Source organism: Notothenia rossii (genome assembly GCF_949606895.1).
Source record: "Notothenia rossii genome assembly, chromosome: 2".
NCBI lineage: Eukaryota > Metazoa > Chordata > Actinopteri > Perciformes > Nototheniidae > Notothenia > Notothenia rossii.
Window position 1 is genome coordinate 69,446,516 of NC_136904.1, and position 18,768 is coordinate 69,465,283.

Genomic DNA, 18,768 nt, shown 5'->3' on the forward strand with positions numbered 1-18,768 from the left:
CGTCTCGTCTTAGTCATGTAAAAAAGGTTGTTGACGAAAATTTTTCGTCATAGTTTTCGTTGATGAAATCAACACTGGTCCAAAACGGGGGGTTACGTATTGTAACCCTAGTTATATAAGCACAGGCGGAGCCCCTTACTGGACTCTATGGGTACTACTTTCAACCATGCTATGCGAGCATTCACACACTGAGTTTGTATAAACGTAGCAAGCCAATCAGGGCGAGCCTACCTGAACGCGCGCGCAGGCACACAGTATATAAGGCGGCCACGCCTCCTGATCCATCCTACACCCTCTTCAGCGAGCGGCATAGGAAAGACAGGGCCCCTAGGTAGGGGGGGTCAGATACCTACTGACCCACAGCCCCCCCCAATCACCAGTCCTGTGTTGCCCCAGCAAGCACAGACGATGAAAAGGAGCCAGACATGTCCAAGAGATAAAAACCTTATGAAGGGGCCTGGCGTAGACCAAGACGCCGCCGTGCATATACCCTCCACACTGGCAAGGCCAATTCAAGGGCAATTCATTTGGCCGATGCTGCGGCCAAATAATCTCTCTGATCCGGTGAGGTGGGGGCATCTTGCGGAAGAGCAATCAGCGAGACGCCCAACACACCCGTGTTTATTTGCAGCCGCTCTGTCACCCGGCAGGGGGGCAGAGGTTCTCTTCCCAGCCTGCTGCCTGCTGGGAGCAGATGGGCTGCCACGCTCCTCCACCATGGTCATCACCAGGGGGAAGTCCTGGCGGACAGACCTGGGCGGTGGACTTCCATGGACGCCGGACCCGGAAGTGCCCGACAACGCAAAGTTCTCGTCGTCCTCCTCCCCGGCAAACGGAGCCATCTGCCCCGCTGGAATGGCGAACGTGAATGGCACCGCCTCGGCCATATCCTGGTCCCCCAAACACTCGAAGCAGAGGTGGTGGGGATCGGCGCACGCTATTAAGCCAGGGCACGAAGGACAGGCCCGGGTCTCTAGATGTGGCGACTCCATGAAGGTATGATAACTTCTTTCTTCTTCTTTCAAACGTTTTACTTTCTCTGAGGTGTTGTCCTGCTCGCTGAAAAGAAAAGGATGACAGGATCAGGAGGCGTGGCCGCCTTATATACTGTGTGCCTGCTCGCGTATTCAGGTAGGTTCGCCCTGATTGGCCGGCTACGTTTATACAAACTCAGTGTGTGAATGCTCGCATAGCATGGTTGAGAGTAATACTCATAGAGACCAGTAGAGGGCGGAGCCTGTGTGAGATATAACTTGCCTTTCCCTGGCCACATCAACAAGTTCTGACTGGGGTATTCCGAGGCGCTCCCAGGCCAGCGTATAGATATAAACCCTGCGGCTGGTCCTGGGTCTGCCCCTCGGTCTCCTCCCAGTTGGACGTGCCTGGAACACCTCCCTGGGGAGGCTCCCAGGTGGCATCCTTACCAGATGCCCGAACCACTTCAACTGGCTCCTTTCAATGCTCAGGCCAGCGGTTCAACTCTGAGTCCCTCCCGGATGACGGAACTATACTCACCTTATCGGTGCCAACCACCCTCCGGAGAAAACGCTTTCAGCCGCTTGTATCCGTGATCTGGTACTTTTGGTCATGAACCATCGTTTGTGACCATCGGTGAGGGTAGGAACGAAGATGGCCCGGTAGACAGAGAGCTTTGCCTTCTGGCTCAGCTCTGTTTTCGTGACAACGGTGCGGTAAAGCAACAGCAATACCGCTCCAGTTGCTCTGATTCTCCGGCTCATCTCACTCTCCATTGTTCCCTCAGTGGAGAACAAGACCCCGGGATACTTGAACTCCTTCACTTGGGTTAAGGACTCAATCTCTACTTGGAGTGGACAGTCCATTTGCTGAGAACCATGGCCTCAGATTTGGAGATGCCCATCATGATATTTTGGTAACTGTTTTGCCAGGTATTATTTCGTTTTTTCCATCTTTATACACATGTTTTTACTTCTAGTTTGCTTTTTTTGTCTTTACATCTTGCTTACTTTTTTGTTTTCAACAATAATTATGAAAAGTGGGTTTAGGCGACTTTATATGTTGCCTTTGTCTATAATGCACAATTAACAAAATGATAAAGCATTATAATCATCTTATATTTTAGGTAATATATATAGTTGTACCCCTCACTGGAAACCAGTGGCGAACCGTCAGGGCCTTCAATGTATTCAGAGAATACCCTGGAACACTAAGATAAAACAAACAAAAAGTCGATTTAATTATATAACTAACATGTAATAAAATGTATATAAAATGAACAAATGAGAATCGTATCTGTGTTGTTGATCTGTAATATTACAGTGTTACGTTGATTTGTTTGTCCTTCTCGGACCATGCACTACACATTTCAGTGGTTTTGTGTTAGAAAAGAAAGCAAGCAATCAGATCTTGTTCTGGGTCTCTGGGTAGAATATCCTTCAACCAAGGTATTGTACATCCTTGATCGAATGCCCTGGCTGTTGCACTGAATGAGAGCGTACGTTTGGACTGACAGTTTGATCAACCAATCATATATTGATTTGTAGCCAATGGGCGTATTCTTTCAGAGTTTACCTCGGTTCCAGGGTACTCTAGAAGGCCCGCTAGTTAACTGGCTCGAGACAGAGGATCTAGATGTCTGTGACGAAGCAATTCATGCCGTTTTATTGTTTTTAACGTTGAAATGACAAGTGTAACAGGTGAAGATGAAGTTGTTGCGGAATTATTGTGAGTACCCTTTTCAAGACGACAATTCAGTGAAAAGACGGACATTATAATGCCGCGGAGAGGGGGGGGGGTTGTGTGTCTACAGAAGGTCCATTTGTGATAGACACGGTTCGCCACTGCTGGAAACATATTTTATGTTTCTGTATATCACACTCACCCAGATACCCCCTCCTGTGTCTCTGTGGGTTTGATGCTATGAGTGTTTAGGACTCTCAGAGACACAAGGTCAGAGAGACACTTCAGCGGGGGCCAACAGGGGGTCCGATACATACATCAACTCTGCTGAGCACAAAATTGAAATGGAAATGTTGGCCTTGAAAGAGTGTGGCCCCCATTTCCCCTCTGGACCAGAGCTAATGATTTGTCATTTCTCTCAGGGGCACCGGCTGCTGCCCTCACGCTCACAGCCCACCCCCCCCCCCCCCCATCCTCTACTGTACTCTGTATTTACATTTGTTTTGAATGCAGTAATCTTGTATGGAGTTTCTGTTTCACTTAAACTGCAGCATGGCAATATTGTGAACTTAAGCTGGAGTCTGGTTGTTCAATTATTAAAACCAGTTCAGAATATTTTTATAGTATATCCTGGCAAAAAATTGGGTTCCATGACAATTGCTCCATTTTAAAATTAAATTAAACCAAAAATATTTATATAAACCTAAGAAGTGAAAGTAAAATGTCTGATAATGATCAAATTAAATATAGTCAAATAAAAAATATTAATATAAAAATCTGTCTGTGGTTGCCAGTCAAATGTTTGAAGTATTTATTGGAATGTGGTCATTAAAATATGTTTCACAGTTAACATCATACAGTAGCAGATAATCCACAGAAGTTGACTGAATTCATCAAGATCTTCTGACCAGGCCCCATCCCTGTTTTTCAGGTCTCAGGCTCGAAAATGACATTTCCAGAACAAATGACCATAACTACACTTCTAAAAGGGGAAAATTAATAATCTTTTTTCTCAAAGTAATGATAAACCTGTGAGTTGGATGTAGAAAAGTCAGAATCAATATAGCTGTTTTTTATTTTAAAGAAAATTCAGATTGAACATAGTAAAAAACTGTAAATTACAGTGTCCGTCCAAACATTATTTTTTACTTATAGTGAAAACTACCCTTGGATGATGGTAAGGTAGACTAAAAGCTTTAGGAATCCAAAGTACAGTTGCAAGAAAAAGTATGTGAACCCTTTGGAACTACCTGGATTTCTGCATAAATTGGTCATAAAATGTGTTCTGATCTTCATCTAAGTCACAACAATAGACAAACACAGTCTGCTTAAGCTAAAACCACACAAACAATTATATGTTTTTATGTTTTTATTGAACACACCATGTAAACATTCACAGTGCAGGGTGGAAAAAGTATGTGAACCCTTGGATTTAATAACTGGTTGACCCTCCTTTGGCAGCAATAACCTCAACCAAACGTTTCCTATAGTTGCATATCATACCTGCACAACGGTCAGGAGGAATTTTGGACCATCCCTCTTTACAAAACTGTTTCAGTTCAGCAATATTCTTGGGATGTCTGATGTGAATCGCTCTCTTGAGGTCATGCCACAGCATCTCATTTGGGTTGAGGTCAGGACTCTGACTGGGCCACTCCAGAAGGCGTATTTTCTTCTGTTGAAGCCATTCTGTTGTTGATTTACTTCTGTGCTTTGGGTCGTTGTCCTGTTGCATCACCCATCTTCTGTTGAGCTTCAATTGGTGGACAGATGGCCTTAAGTTCTCCAGCAAAATGTCTTGATAAACTTGAGAATTCATTTTTCCGTCGATGATGGCAATCTGTCCAGGCCCTGAGGCAGCAAAGCAGCCCCAAACCATGATGCTCCCTCCACCATACTTCACAGTTGGGATGAGGTTTTGATGTTGGTGTGCTGTGCCTTTTTTTCTCTACACATAGCGTTGTGTGTTCCTTCCAAACAACTCAACTTTGGTTTCATCTGTCCACAGAATATTTTGCACATCCAGGTGCTCTTTTGCAAACTTCAAACGTGCAGAAATGTTTTTTCTGGACAGCAGTGGTTTCCTCCATTTTATGACCAACTTATGCAGAAATCCAGGTAATTCCAAAGGGTTCACATACTTTTTCTTGCAACTGTACAACATATAATAAGTACCCTGTATCAAGATTGATGCAAAACAAGTGACATTTGACCTTTTTAGAGAGGTTTAGCAAAAACAACTCCCCCTCTGGGGTCATTTGGGTGGAAATGGGCGTTTTTGCCGTTTCTCTGCATGTTGGATGTGCAGTTACGATAAGTAATAAGGGTGTTATACCGTGTTTTCAAACGGCGTTAGCATTTTTTCGCTCTGGGCTAATTCAGAGGCTCAGCGTTAGCTTTGTGTTTTTTTTTGCAAAAAATAAATGAAAATGATCAGTGAGCTGAGTTTCTTCCCGTTATAAACATTCATAGTTTATTAAGCCCCAAGCCTGTTTTTCAGGTTTCAGGCTCGAAAATGACATTCCCAGAGCAAATGACCATATCTTCCCTTTTAAAGGGGTTAAATTAATAATATTTTTTCTCAAAGTAATGATGAACCTGTGAGTTGGATGTAGAAAAGTCAGAATCAATATAGATGTTTTTTATTTTAAAGAAAATTCAGATTGAACATGGTAAAAAACTGTAAATTATAGTGTCCGTCCAAAACATATTTTGTACTTATAGTGAAAACTAACCGTGGATGATGGGTTAGTAGACTAAAAGCTTTAGGAAATCCAAAGTACAACATATAATAAGTACCCTGTATCAAGATTGATGCAAAACAAGTGATATTTGAACTTTTTAGACAGATTTAGCAACAAAAAAAACTCTTCTGGGGCCATTTGGGTGGGTTTTCCTTATCTCTGGCCCCCCTTGCTCGATATTGACATGTGACATCTGACCCTTAAAAATAAAAGAATCAAAGGGAAATCTTCCCGCACACACTCATGTTAAAAAGAAAAAGGTGGTGTCTTTGTATATTCAATCTTGCTACAGAGCGTAGGAATGGCCTGCTCTGATATTTGAAAACGGAATTGCAGTTTTATTGCTTATAGATTATCAGAATATTTCAAAGGGGACACAGTCACATTGGATATTAACCTATGGATTAACTACAGCATCGTTTTTATCGTTTTAATGCCATTGAAGACCAGTTTTGACCAGACAAAACCAAGGTAAGCCATGTTACCGTTTTAGGCTACTTAGTGCCACATATTTTGATGTACGTTTTTGTTGATAACGTTGCGAGTTTGTATCTTTCAGTGTTGAGGTGGGCACCGTTAGATTCTGTGTCTTTACGATCATAAACGATGTGTTGGATGTGCAGCTAGGATAAGTAATAGGGGAGCTAGGAGTGATTTTTGGTGCAGTAATAGGTTAGCATTTTTCGCTCGGGGCTAATTCAGAGGGTCAGTGTTAGCATTGTGTGTTTGTTTGTTTTTTTTAAATGAAAAAGATCAGTTAAATTTGTTTTTTAAAATATTGTTGATATAAAATATTCATAGTTTATTAAATATTAAGCTTCCTTAGACATTGTTTCCTGCAAATGACGCAATGTCGGCCCAGGAACCCGATCCGTGGGGCTTAAGAGGTTTTAAATATTAGGAAGCCCTCAGACGATGTTTCCTGCAGATTATGCGTTTTTCCCCCCGGTGGCGGGTGGATGGGGTTTAACAGGCTAATCATAGTTAGAGCAGAACTCAATATTTTTTTGGTGGCTTTATTGCCTCATAAGAAAATAAATCTGATAAAGAAAGAGGAGAAATGACTTCAATATTGTTCTTCTGCCACTTTCATAAGTTTGCTAAACCTGCTGTAAAACCCACTCACCTGATATTAAACAATTGTCGTTGTGAAGGAGTGTGGGGTCATGGGAGTTGTAGTCTTCACCAATATTCCTGTCATTGAAGTCAACTTCTCCTGGTTTAAGTTACTTCATTTTCATTGTCAGGAAGTTTTTACCGTGAGCCGAATTTCCTGCAGAGGTCTTTTCCTTTCTCATAACAAATTAAACCTGTTGATAAAAGTCAGTATAAACGCAGAATAAAGCAGTTTGACGTTAACAATCGGTGTTTTGAGACATAGTCGATAGATAACGAATTGCGATGGTCTGTGAGCTGTGTTGGGATTAATGTTTGCTCGAGTTGTCTCTCCTAGATCCAAAAGTTCTGGATATTTTTACCTGGAGCCCAATCATCCAGGGAGATCTCTTTTTCTGTGAAATGAATTTACCCAGTCATTAAAATCAGAAAAACAATCAATAACAAGTTAAATTCAGTGTTTCGCTGATGCTGCTCATCTGTTGGTTTTGTTTTTCTATTATCCTACGATCCAGACATATGAAGACTAAAATATTCCAACCAGTAATATACAGAACAAAACGACCAAGATCTGAAAAGTGTTTAATGAGAATGTGGCCAAACTGAATTCTTCATTAAACACTGCCCAAGGAATATTATGACAAACAAACAAATGAAATGTGGTGTAACTTTAAAATGTTGCACTTCTGATAGATGTGTCAATATGAATGTTTATGCAGCAAGAGTAAGACTCGGCAGATGCGTGTTGAATTATTGACGAGAGTTTCCGACATTTTCTGTTATGACTGTTTGAATCTTCTTTTCATGAGTTTTCATCATGTCAATGGAGTAATGAGCAAGGGGGCTTGGTGTTAGAAGCAAAACCTGATTTATTATTGATATTTTGGGCATCTGCTGAAAACACACACTCGCTCTGCATTTTGGAAAATGTTCTTTATTGACTGGATACACGTCATAATTTCTATCTTTTTAATATTCAAGACCTTTTCCAGTTTAATTGATTGAATTTGAGAATCGTTTGAAGGTTGGTGTTCAGTATGCTAAACGCGGATAGCATGCTAAGTAGCATTATAGTGAGTCAGCATTATTAAAGTGTGAGGTCATGTTCATGCATTTTCTCTCAGTTGTCTCTCAGATCACATTTAGTTTTCCTTCTTTTACTCGTTAACTTTACATTATAAAAGTACTGTAACCACACCCAAACTCTCGATGACCCGACTTCACTTCCTGTGTGAGTTGGAATAAAGGAAGCAGCAGGAAAATGCATGAGACGCTTCTGTCTCATTGCAGCCTCACCTTGAGTCTGATTGACACCAAACACTTTTGTAATTTGTGTCTGCTAAAATATTCCTCTCAGCAAGCATACCAAGCTTCACTACCGAACGTGAACGGAAATAAACCTGGAAATGAGTTAGCATTTGAGCTCTTTTGGTTTGTTTTTGGCTAGATCTCCGAATGAGCTCACAAGTTTTTACGCTTTGTTTGACATAAAATAGGTCAGTAAACACTTTACATGTGAACGTCTGAAGCTTTTACGCTTCTTAAAAACAGCTGTCGCTAAAAAGTGACTAAATTAGACTAACGTCAACCAGTGGCGGCACCAGGGTATGGCTGGGGTAGGCTATAGCCATACTAAGAAATGGCTTAGCCCTACCTTAGCCCGACCATAAAAAATGATGCTAAAGTAAGCATGTTGAGAACACGGATTACGAAAATGTACCGGTCGTGTCCACAACACACAAACTGATCCTGAAGTGCACGTTACTGACGCAATATGGTTGAAACCATTCGGGCTTATGCTAGAGGGGTGTAAGGAATAGTCTAAGTAGTGGGGGAGTTTTATACACTAAAGGTGTGGAAATTCTCTCGCGTTCTAATATCAGCGCGACCACGGTCAGATCAAAATGCCTCCGAATGTAATTTGAATAGACCTACAGCCAATCAGAGCAACGAAACGTTGGGTCTGCTGCGTCATGCATTACTGATACGTCACGTTCACAGTGAAAAGTCCCCAAACTCGCGCCGAGTAAATTGCAGACAGACTGCAGAACTTCTAGGATTAATTGTATATTTCGGATGGATAGATTTGTTCTTAAATGCCCTCGCATTGAGGTACAACAAGTCGAACAAGCGCTTTAATGCGACCCTAAAAGGATGCCTTTACGGATTTACACAGACTAATACAGGGACGTGCACAGACATTTTGGGGGGCAGGAGCTCACGTGAGAAAAAGGGCACTTTCCATCATAATTTATAAAATAAGAATTTAAAACAAAAAGTTAACTATAGTTGCATATCTCTGACTTACTGACCAATTTATTTTAATACCCTCACACTCACGCAATTGTTTAATACTCAACATAATTCTACAAAATAATCAGTTAACACAGAGACAATGGTCTTATTTAGTAATTTTGGTCTATTTTGCTTCCATGTTTTCTTTCACTCTAATGGAAAGAAAACTTCCAAAAAACACATGTAAATGGTGATCGTTTGACTACCCTGTCTGAATTCATCTATAGATATAAAGCTAATCTGCATATTTAAACAACATTTCAGTTGGAAATACTGACTTGACATAAGTAACTATCGGGGAAAGTTGTGAGGTGCTATGTTTTTTCACCTGCAATGCCTTAACTGCATGCACATTTGCGCATTTTAATTAGGTCTTAACGCATAATTTGCACATCAATGTGGCGATTGTGATGTGACGTTATTAGATATACACATTTTACTGCATTCAACTGGAGTGTCTCCCCTTAGTATATGCCCATGATACGTTGCCTTAGCTAAACCTTGAGCTAACTTATCCATTAGCTGCCTACCTTAGTTAGCCTAACAATATTTGTTTTTGTCTTCTGGTTAATTAGCTGTAAACTCGAGGCACTGGCGGCTTAGTCATTTGTTCATCACCACTCACCTTCAAACAAGCCAAGAAAAGCTGTCATAACATGGGACTGAAAGGTGGGAGGTGCTGCTACCTGTCTGTCTGAAGTGACTGCCGATGACTGTCCGCACCGCTGTGCGCAAGACGTGGAGGGAAGGAGGGAGGGAGGGAGGGGTAAAGAGCATCGGAACTTCGCATCATCTAATCTCCCGACCTGATATTTTTATTTTGTATTCAATCAATATATTTTTGGAAAGTGAAACTGTGCGCAAACAGCAGTAGATATTCATTTATTGAAAAAAAAAAAGCACCCCATAAAAAGGGCACTTTCTCTGGAGGAAGAAAAAGGGCAGGGGCTCAAGACCACTTTGATGTCTATGTGTGCACGTGCCTGGACTCATATGCATTTCCCTGACTCTGCCTCTGACCTCTGCTGGCTGCGAACGCAGCTTCTCCTGTCTCCGTTGCATCAAGAATTATCTAAGAAACAGCAGTGGTGATGCACGGAACAGCAACATGGGCCTGCTGGCTATCAATAAGCAGAGGAGTAAGGCACTGGATGTCCAGCGTGTCATTTACATTTTCGCTTCCAACGACAACAACCGGCGGATCGCGCTGCTTTGAGAACGTCAATAGTGAGTTTTGAATATATTTTGTAATAATGGGTCATTTGAAAAAGTGTTTTGTATTACAATAGAGACACAGGCCACCTGTTGTGTGCTGTTGTCTGTCTCTCTCTGTTTACCTGTGTGTGTCTCTGTGTGTGTCTCTCTCTCTCTCTCTCCCTCACTCTCCCTCTCCGTGTCAATTCTATATGCAAACTTTTCTTGTTTCTGCCGCTGCGTAGCATGTTGTAACAACGTGGAATTAGCAGAATTTGCTATTGTATTGTTTAACTCACACATGTTGCTCTCGATGTAATTTAGCTGATAAAAGGAGGCTAAAAAAAGCCTCACGCGTGGCGTTTCACTGTCAAGGGGTGCGATATAGCGTGTATGTAATTACATTACAAATACTGACTCAAGCCCCAGGTTAGCCCTACCATAGACTACCCAAAAAAGATACTCTGGCACCGCCAATGACGTCAACACACTGAACTGTTGGGGAAATAAATTCCAAGGCCCATAACTTTGACCAGTTTATCAGTTCATACTGTCCTGACTGAGCACACGCACCTGTAACCTTGGCTGCTGTGCTCTCAGTGTTTTGTCTCCCTGCTCCTGCCTGTTGGCGTCAGCTGATAGAGGTGTTACGATTCTATCTTGTTATGCACAATGTTGATTATTCTCTCTGAACTAGCTAAATACATGGGTCTGGGGTAGAGTTCTTCAGAATTGATTGTGGCATCTCAACTGTGTGGTCAAACCGTGGCCCGTGACATGTCTTGTGAATTCTCCGGTCGAAGCTCCAAATAAACCATCAGTGTTTGCCATCAATGCTCCAGCTCTCCTCGTGTCTCTGAGTCCTGACTCCAATTGTTTCAGAAGTTTCCCCCACAAATGAACATTTGCCTCCTTTAGCTTAGCGGTGGTGACATGAAGCAATGCGACTGTGATGTTTGTTTTTAGCCTAACGCTAGCTATTTATTTCTGGCACTTGTGGTGGTGTTAATATGTGGAGATTATCCTGCTGAACACAACATGTAAGTATCATAAACGTATGTTTGCCACAGATCTTCTTTTCTTTTCCATATTCCAAAATCCAATGGAAAAATCCCATTGCTTTTTGTTGAGGAAGCCTATGCAATGCTAACTTCCGGGTCGACCTACAAAACAACGTGACTACTTAACATCTCTATTTCACGATAACCACTTGTGTTATTGATTAATTCAAAAATGTTATATATTTAAAAGATGCTTTAGTAAAAATGTATTATACACATTTAGAAAATTCTTAATAAGCTATGGTTTCATTGAAATACTCAGGTATGCACAGAGGGGGCCTTTTGACAACATACATGCATGAATACTATTGCATTGGAATCTTACCTTTACCACCATGTGTCATCGTCGACCATCACAGACAGGGCAAGTGTGAACTTTGAGTATCTGGGTCTGGGTGTTTATGATGACCAAAAGATACAATATACTCTAGAGCAGTGGTCCCCAACCTGGGGTGCGCGCCCCCCTTGGGGGGGCGCCAAAGATCGCAGGGGGGGCGCCAGGCCTCAGATGATTTAAGGCCAAATATCATATTTAGACTTTTTTTTTTTCTGTATATAATTGTAATGCAAAACATGATTGTCACTAAAAGCCTTGTCTCTAAATTACAATAAAATATACAAAATAATTGATTAATTAATTTGAATAAAAATTCAAGTTAGTAGCTATTAAATGCATAAAAAGACAGCAATGTATAATTATTTCTTTAATAGAAATGTTTCTTCTGCCCGTAAAGTGTCCAAACCAGGCTTGTCTGGATAAGCGCATTTCTAAAACATAGTCATTGTCCATGCCGGTTTCAGTTGGATTATTTGTCACAGTTACTCCGATCAGATCGGTCTCCTCCATTTTGTAGATTATTTACAACTTTTGAATCCACATAAACACATCGGCAAAATCCGGCTTACTTTGAGCATTTGTTTTAAACAGTGTAATGCCTTTGTGAATTGTTTCCACTTGCGTCGTTCTTTAATTTCTTCATACAGCGGGAATCCAAATGAATGAATCCTGAGTCCAATAAACATCAAAGTCACTCCAATAGTGCTCCTTAATTACGCTTTCATCCTCCTTTAACAAAATACTTCACATTCATCCAGTTTATTAGTGATGGCAGTTTGACACTGAAGCTTCGAACGGAGCTTCAACCCTGGACTTCCTATTCCATAGAAGCAGTGCTTCGAAGCTTGCTTCAAATCACGTGACATGTGACGTCCGAAGCAGCAAATCACGTGACATGTGACGTCCCAACCAGCAACTGCTTCATTTCCTGAATGAATCAACTCACTGGTTCGCCGTCCAATCAGGTGATTCAATGCACTGCCTCGTCTCGATTCTGACAGGTGACAGGTTGAAACAGTTTCAAATTTGAGCGCTTCAACACTTTCTAACCGCTCTAAACAATGCGCAATGTGTGGGTTGTTGTCGTAGTTTGCATTGTTGCTGTTGAGTTGTTGTTGGCATTGCATTTGAATTGGATCATTATGAGCAAGCCAGGAAGAAAAATAGGTCGTTCTGGCTCGTGAAACACTTCGAAATGTGGAGAAGATGTGAACAAATAGACAATGAGTAATATAAAAACACTTCGATGGTCTAAGGAATTGATAGCCCAGTGGATAGAGCAGGCGGCCAGGATGCGGCGATATCCTCCGCGCAGCTGGTTCAAAGCTCGGAATAGTTAACATTTTAATCATTGCTTTTCAACTTTAATACTTTAATAACTGATAAAAGGCCCTCTCCGCCCAAAAAATGTCAAGCACTCTCTAGTCTCTTCTCAATAACCCAATACACACTATTATCAATCTTTAATTGCAAATAGAACATGATATTCAGTCTTAGTGTGTGTGTATCGAATATTTTTCAAGGCAAAGATACGTTAAACCCACTGCAGCCTTGCGCTTCGCCAGGAGAGGTCGCTGTAACTGAAGCTTCGAGAAATGAACCTATTTCCGACAATGTCCAAGTGGTTCGACGCTTCATTCAAAGCTTCATTTTGCCATCACTACAGTTGGTGACAGTAGTTGTAGCATTGTGTGTGTGTGTGTGTGTGTGGGAGGGGGGGGGAGGGGGCACAACTTCCAACAGGAGTCATTTAGGGGGGCTCTTGGGAAAAAAGGTTGGGAACCACTGCTCTAGAGTTAGTGGCACTTTTCATTTTATACTATAAGTACTTCTACCCCTGTAACGACGAGACGCCGTTACTGCTATTTATTAAATGGCATTAATTATACAAGTGTTCACCCCTCATCTTGTCTGTTGTTTCCGGTCGTCTCTGTGTTCCCTCCTGCTGATTACCCGATTGTGTTCACCTGGGGCCCTGTGTTTGCTTCCCCTCACCTGTGTTTAATTGTTCCCCCTCACCTGTGTTTATTTGCTCCCCCTCACCTGTGTCTAATTAGGCTGTGTATTTAAGTGCTGTTTCTTGTTGAGTGGTGGGGAAGCAGGATAAAATTGGGACACTCTGGACTAAACTCATCCCTGCATCTGATTGGAAAACATCCAAATGGCAATTGTGATGGTTGCCAACAACCAGAGACAATACATCATGTATTTTTTAGCTGCCCGGACTATAACAGACAAAGATTCATTCTGAAAACTGCACTGGAACAACTCAACATCAAGGACATGGATTTCAAGGCAATATTTGAAAGTAAATCAAGAAATGAAGCAAACAAGCTGATCTTCAAATTCCTCAAAAGCACTGGTCTGAGGACAAGGATTTAGTATGAACATTTAATAACTAAACAGTAGGTGGCGATATATGCTCCAAGTGGAAGCGATTCGCCATTAAAGAAAAGAAGAAGAGTGGTGGGGTGTATGAGAACCTGGTGGCTGCAGGCTGGGCTCGCGTGAACAGCGGCAGGATTGAGGCTGTGTGAACTTTGTGCACAGTGTTTTAATAAATGCCCACGTCGGGTTATATTTTTGGACGTTCTGCCTCTGCCTCCTTGCTTGGTCGGGCCGCTCAACGGTCAGTCTCACAAATGGTGTCAGAAGTGGGATTCGACCAAGTGAGGAGGTGACAATGACGAGAAGAAAGAAGAGGGACCAAGGAGAGGAATCGCGGCTGGGGGTGGCTAGGCCTGGAACTGACCAGGGGGCCACGGCTGCTGAAGCAGCAGGAGAAGAGAGACAAGCAGGAGGAGACGAGAGACAAGGAGGACGAGCTAACGGAGACAAGGAGGAGAAGCTAACGGACGAGCTAATAGAGACAAGGAGGAGAAGCTAACGGACGAGCTAACGGACCCCCGAGGAGTCGACAGAACCAAGGGAGGGATATATTAGGTCCATAGCCTCAAGGGAGGGATCTAGTGTGTCCATGGCCTCAAGGGAGGGATATATTAGGTCCATAGCCTCAAGGGAGGGATCTGGTGTGTCCATGGCCTCAAGGGAGGGATATATTAGGTCCATAGCCTCAAGGGAGGGATCTGGTGTGTCCATGGCCTCAGGGGAGGGATCTATATTGTCCGTTCTAGACACTCAAGGACTTGAAGGAATTCAAGACTGTCTATCCTGGGTACTGTGCACTTTAGGAGAAAAGGGGGGGAATGTAACGACGAGACACCGTTACTGCTATTTATTAAATGGCATTAATTATATAAGTGTTCACCCCTCATCTTGTCTGTTGTTTCCGGTCGTCTCTGTGTTCCCTCCTTCTGATTACCCGATTGTGTTCACCTGGTGCCCTGTGTTTGCTTCCCCCTCACCTGTGTTTAATTGTTCCCCCTCACCTGTGTCTAATTAGTCTGTGTATTTAAGTGCTGTTTCTTGTTGAGTGGTGGGGTGTGTGAGATCCTGGTGGCTGCAGGCTGGGCTCGCGTGAACAGCAGCAGGATTGAGGCTGTGTGAACTTTGTTTTAATAAATGCCCACGTTGGGTTATATTTTTGGACATTCTGCCTCTGCCTCCTTTCTTGGTCGGGCCGCTCAACGGTCAGTCTCACAACCCCATTACATTTTAAAGGGAAATCAACAAAACTACATACAATTCAAGATTGAACCATCGGATCCCAATGTCTTTACCAACCGTAGTGTAGTTGGGCCTCTTGTCACATTTTAGATATCTTGAGATGTTAGCAGGAACACCAGAGAGACAATTTGCCCTCTAAACTTCTTGAGGTCCAAATAAAAGGAATCGCTGTTTATGCTATTTTTCTACTTGCATTACCTTTTAATGAAACACTTTTTTCAATGTTTGTTAAAGAAAGGAATAAAGAGTATATCCTGTTCTCTGCAACATTAATTATCCCCTTCCTTTAAAATTAATCTTGTGGATGGAGCCTGACCCTAATGTTAGAAAGCACTTGGTTAAAATCAATTCAAACTAGCTCTACTTCAGCCATATCCAACAGAATTTCCAAGTACATTTAGCTAATTCTTGTACAGGTGCTTGTACTTGAGTTAAGTATCAGAATACACACATCGACGTCTTCATATCAAAGCAAAAGGACGCATTTACTCTATCCTGATGACGCTCATACAAATATGTATCTACATTAAAGGTTTGTGTAAGCACCCCTAAGGCATTAAGTTGAGGCTGCAAAAAAAGAAGCGAATTAATCAGAAAGCATTCAGTAAATGTTTTTTCTCCATTCTTAACAATGTTGAGACACACACTCGATAAGAAAAAATCCAAACCACGTGCAAAAGTAAACTAAGAACTCTTTTATTGTTTTTTGTTCATTTTATATATCTATTTTTACGTTTTTTTTTCCTACTGGAGTCCTTTAAAAGTTTGTCATCATGCTAGGTGCAGCTTCAGTGTCGGTAACATGCAAGGTCGTGGGTTTTTCTTGTTGGTGGACTTTTTCACACAGCGGACAACTGGAGAGCGGCGACTTCAGGAAACACTGAGCGGACAAACACCGATCACTCCGGAGTCACCACCAAATAAGAAAAAAAAAAAACTACAGACGCAGCTGCAGGGCCAAAGAGGGGGGGGGCACAGACTATCATCGGGGATTCACAAAGGGGTTATTAAGCAGAAGCAGTTTTCGTTGTGTGATAGTTGCCATCCATAATCCGGAAACGGGGATGGGTTTTTATCATGACATCATCATTTGACATCTTTTAGTGCAGTAAAAAAAAAGAAGAAGAATCTAAAAGCAGGCAGTCTTTGGGGGAGTGGAGGGAGAAAGAAAAAGTGAATGGGAAAAGGGGAAACTCCTGTTTGTAATACGGTGACATTAAAGGAGACATCAGGAGTATTGCTTGTGACTTTGGTTTGGGACTATATGTCCTAAAAGGGGAGGGATCTACAATCCAGTTTTTTCTACTTCCTGCTTTCCTAATACTGACTGAAATCCAAGTAAAAAACACTTATGACATCACACGTGCCAGCTTGTGGATGCCACTTGTAGCTGAGACACCTTACAGTGCATATATTTTTTTTTCCGGTGGCTACAATGGGGATGAAGCCTGTTAACCCCGGCAGTGTTAGTGCCATGCTGTTACGGTGCCCGGTGACACACACAAACACGAATACTTTTAACAACTTCACAACCCCCCCGCAGCAACAGGGTCATTTTTTTTCAGGATGAGCTGATTGTACAGGGAACCATTTGTGTTGCTCCTTATATACAGAGATTACTACACTGCAGCAATAATGATCGCAGGTCACACTATACACGCGACAGATGCACTAAAGAAGCCGGGCAATTTCTTTTCCCCCCAAAATATAGAATGTTATACACAGTTTTTCTCGCAAAAGGTACATTTTTCAGCAGATATACAAAAACAGTGATTTAAAAAAAAGAAAGGAGGGGCAGGAAACACAAATAGACATCATCTTTGGTGAAGATTCATTCCACAGAGTATGCTTGAAGACGTCACACATACTGTAGATTGCACAAACGTACATACATACATTTCCTACAGCTGGGAATAGGAATTGACCGCAGTTACTTGGTAAGTATGTCCACATAGTTTAAAATACATTTATGCACTCAGGGCGAAGGTCTTCTTTGAACTACTAACGTGCTCCCGTCCCGTAGATGTAGAAGAGAAGAATGACATCACCCTGTGACACATTTGGTTGTAAATCGAGCAAATAGAAGCATAATCTCTCCAATCCTGACACATGTTTGCATTTCAGCCTTTCACTACAGACTGGTATAATGTGGCGTCCCGTATGTGGCACTACAGCACAAAGATAATCTTTTAAGAGTTTACCTACCCTGCCACAAGGTCTGCTTTTCACTGCAGTATCATCCCCAATCCTCAAATGCCCAATTTTAAGAAACAAAAACCAAAAAGGTCCCCGCCCTTCCGAAAACAGACAAACAATCACAGAAAATCTAGAAAATAGAGACGATAGAGATTCAAAGCTGCCTGTGGAGGAAGATGCTGGCATTCATTCAGAAATCATTCACAGCTGGGGCGCAAGGGCTCTCCGCAGCGGGGGTTTCTGCTCCGTAGGCCTCCCAGTTCAGTTCCCATGCAAAGCCATGGCTTAGATCATGGAAAAAATACAACGTGCAGCGCCTCCCAAAGCTCGTCCCAAAGACCCAGGCAAGGGGAGGAGTGGAGACCCCCACCACTGTTCAAGTATGAGATGAGTGTGACAGAAAATAACTTATGCACAAATTCTGCAAGACAAAAAAGGCATAAAAAAAAAAGAGTGCTAAACTGCTAGCCTGTGTGTTCCAGTCAGTGAATCAATCAGGGGTCACAATATTTTGGAAAATGTTTAATACAGGGTCTAAGAACACCATCTAAAGGAACGGAAGCAAATAACACACATTAAACGTTATATAACTATGCTCTCTTTCTTTTCAGCACTACATTTACATCCTGAAGATTTTATGCATCCTTAAATTAAAGTTTGTCATTCATTTTAGCGCGTTTTTTCCCGTGGTCCATACACGTTGGTCTTTTAGTTAAGAAAAGATCCCGTTTTCCTAGGCTACCCTGAACTGGCTACACTGCAAAAAGTAGACAAAACTGCATAATTTCAACTTCCACATTAACTACATAAAAACATAATTTCCAGTTTTAAAAACAAGGAGCTGGAACCATCCGTTAGAAATCAAATTAAGAAAAAGGACAACAAACAATATTATGAGAAAAGACATGGTGAGGCCGAGATCCTCTGAGGAATGAGAATAATGAGCGATGGATGGTTTGTGAAACTACGCACGTTTATTTCCACGATTACAAAGTGCACGTTTGTGCCGACACATGGGACGGAGGTAAGTGTCTCTGGTTGGTATCAGGGGGGCTCTCTTGCTTTCAGGCCGGGGGGGTGGGGGGGAGTGGAGGGTTTAGGAATCCGTTGGTCCCTTGACTCCCTCAGGAGCTCAGGCCGAACTGGTCTTGCTCGATGGGCTTTTTAACCCAGGCCCCCAGGCCCGACTTGTGGAAGGCCTTGATGAGCGCCAACTTTGCAGAGTGGTACTCTGTTGCTGCCTGCTTGGCATCATGGTATGAGATGGGCCTCAGCATCTTCGCCCACAAGACGGAGGAGAGCTGGAAGAAAGAGAGGAACAGAGGTGAAGATCTTGATGAGTTTTAAAAAGTACATCAAGGTCAGGTTTGCAACTGGCCCTAAACCGCAACAAAGTCTAATGTATAGAAGTCTATGGAAAAATTATCCTACTTTTTACTCGATTTATCACCTCAGTGAACATTTTCCTAATGATTTTATTGTCTCGATTGCTAGTTTTATGTATTCTTCAATATAGCAGGATTTTCATAGTAAGTAATTT

The 18,768-nt window shown here is 42.2% G+C and overlaps 1 protein-coding gene across 1 annotated transcript in view; it reads right to left on the minus strand.

Annotated features, from left to right (window-relative positions):
• Positions 1-15,707: 15,707 nt before the first annotated feature.
• LOC307030136 (double-stranded RNA-specific editase 1-like) overlaps positions 15,708-18,768 on the minus strand; it is a 392,337-nt gene continuing 389,276 nt past the window's right edge. Inside the window, exon 4 of the mRNA XM_079666385.1 lies at positions 15,708-18,529. Within this exon, the coding sequence (XP_079522511.1) occupies positions 18,353-18,529 (177 nt within the window). The 3' untranslated portion in view covers positions 15,708-18,352. The remainder of the gene's footprint in view (positions 18,530-18,768) is intronic.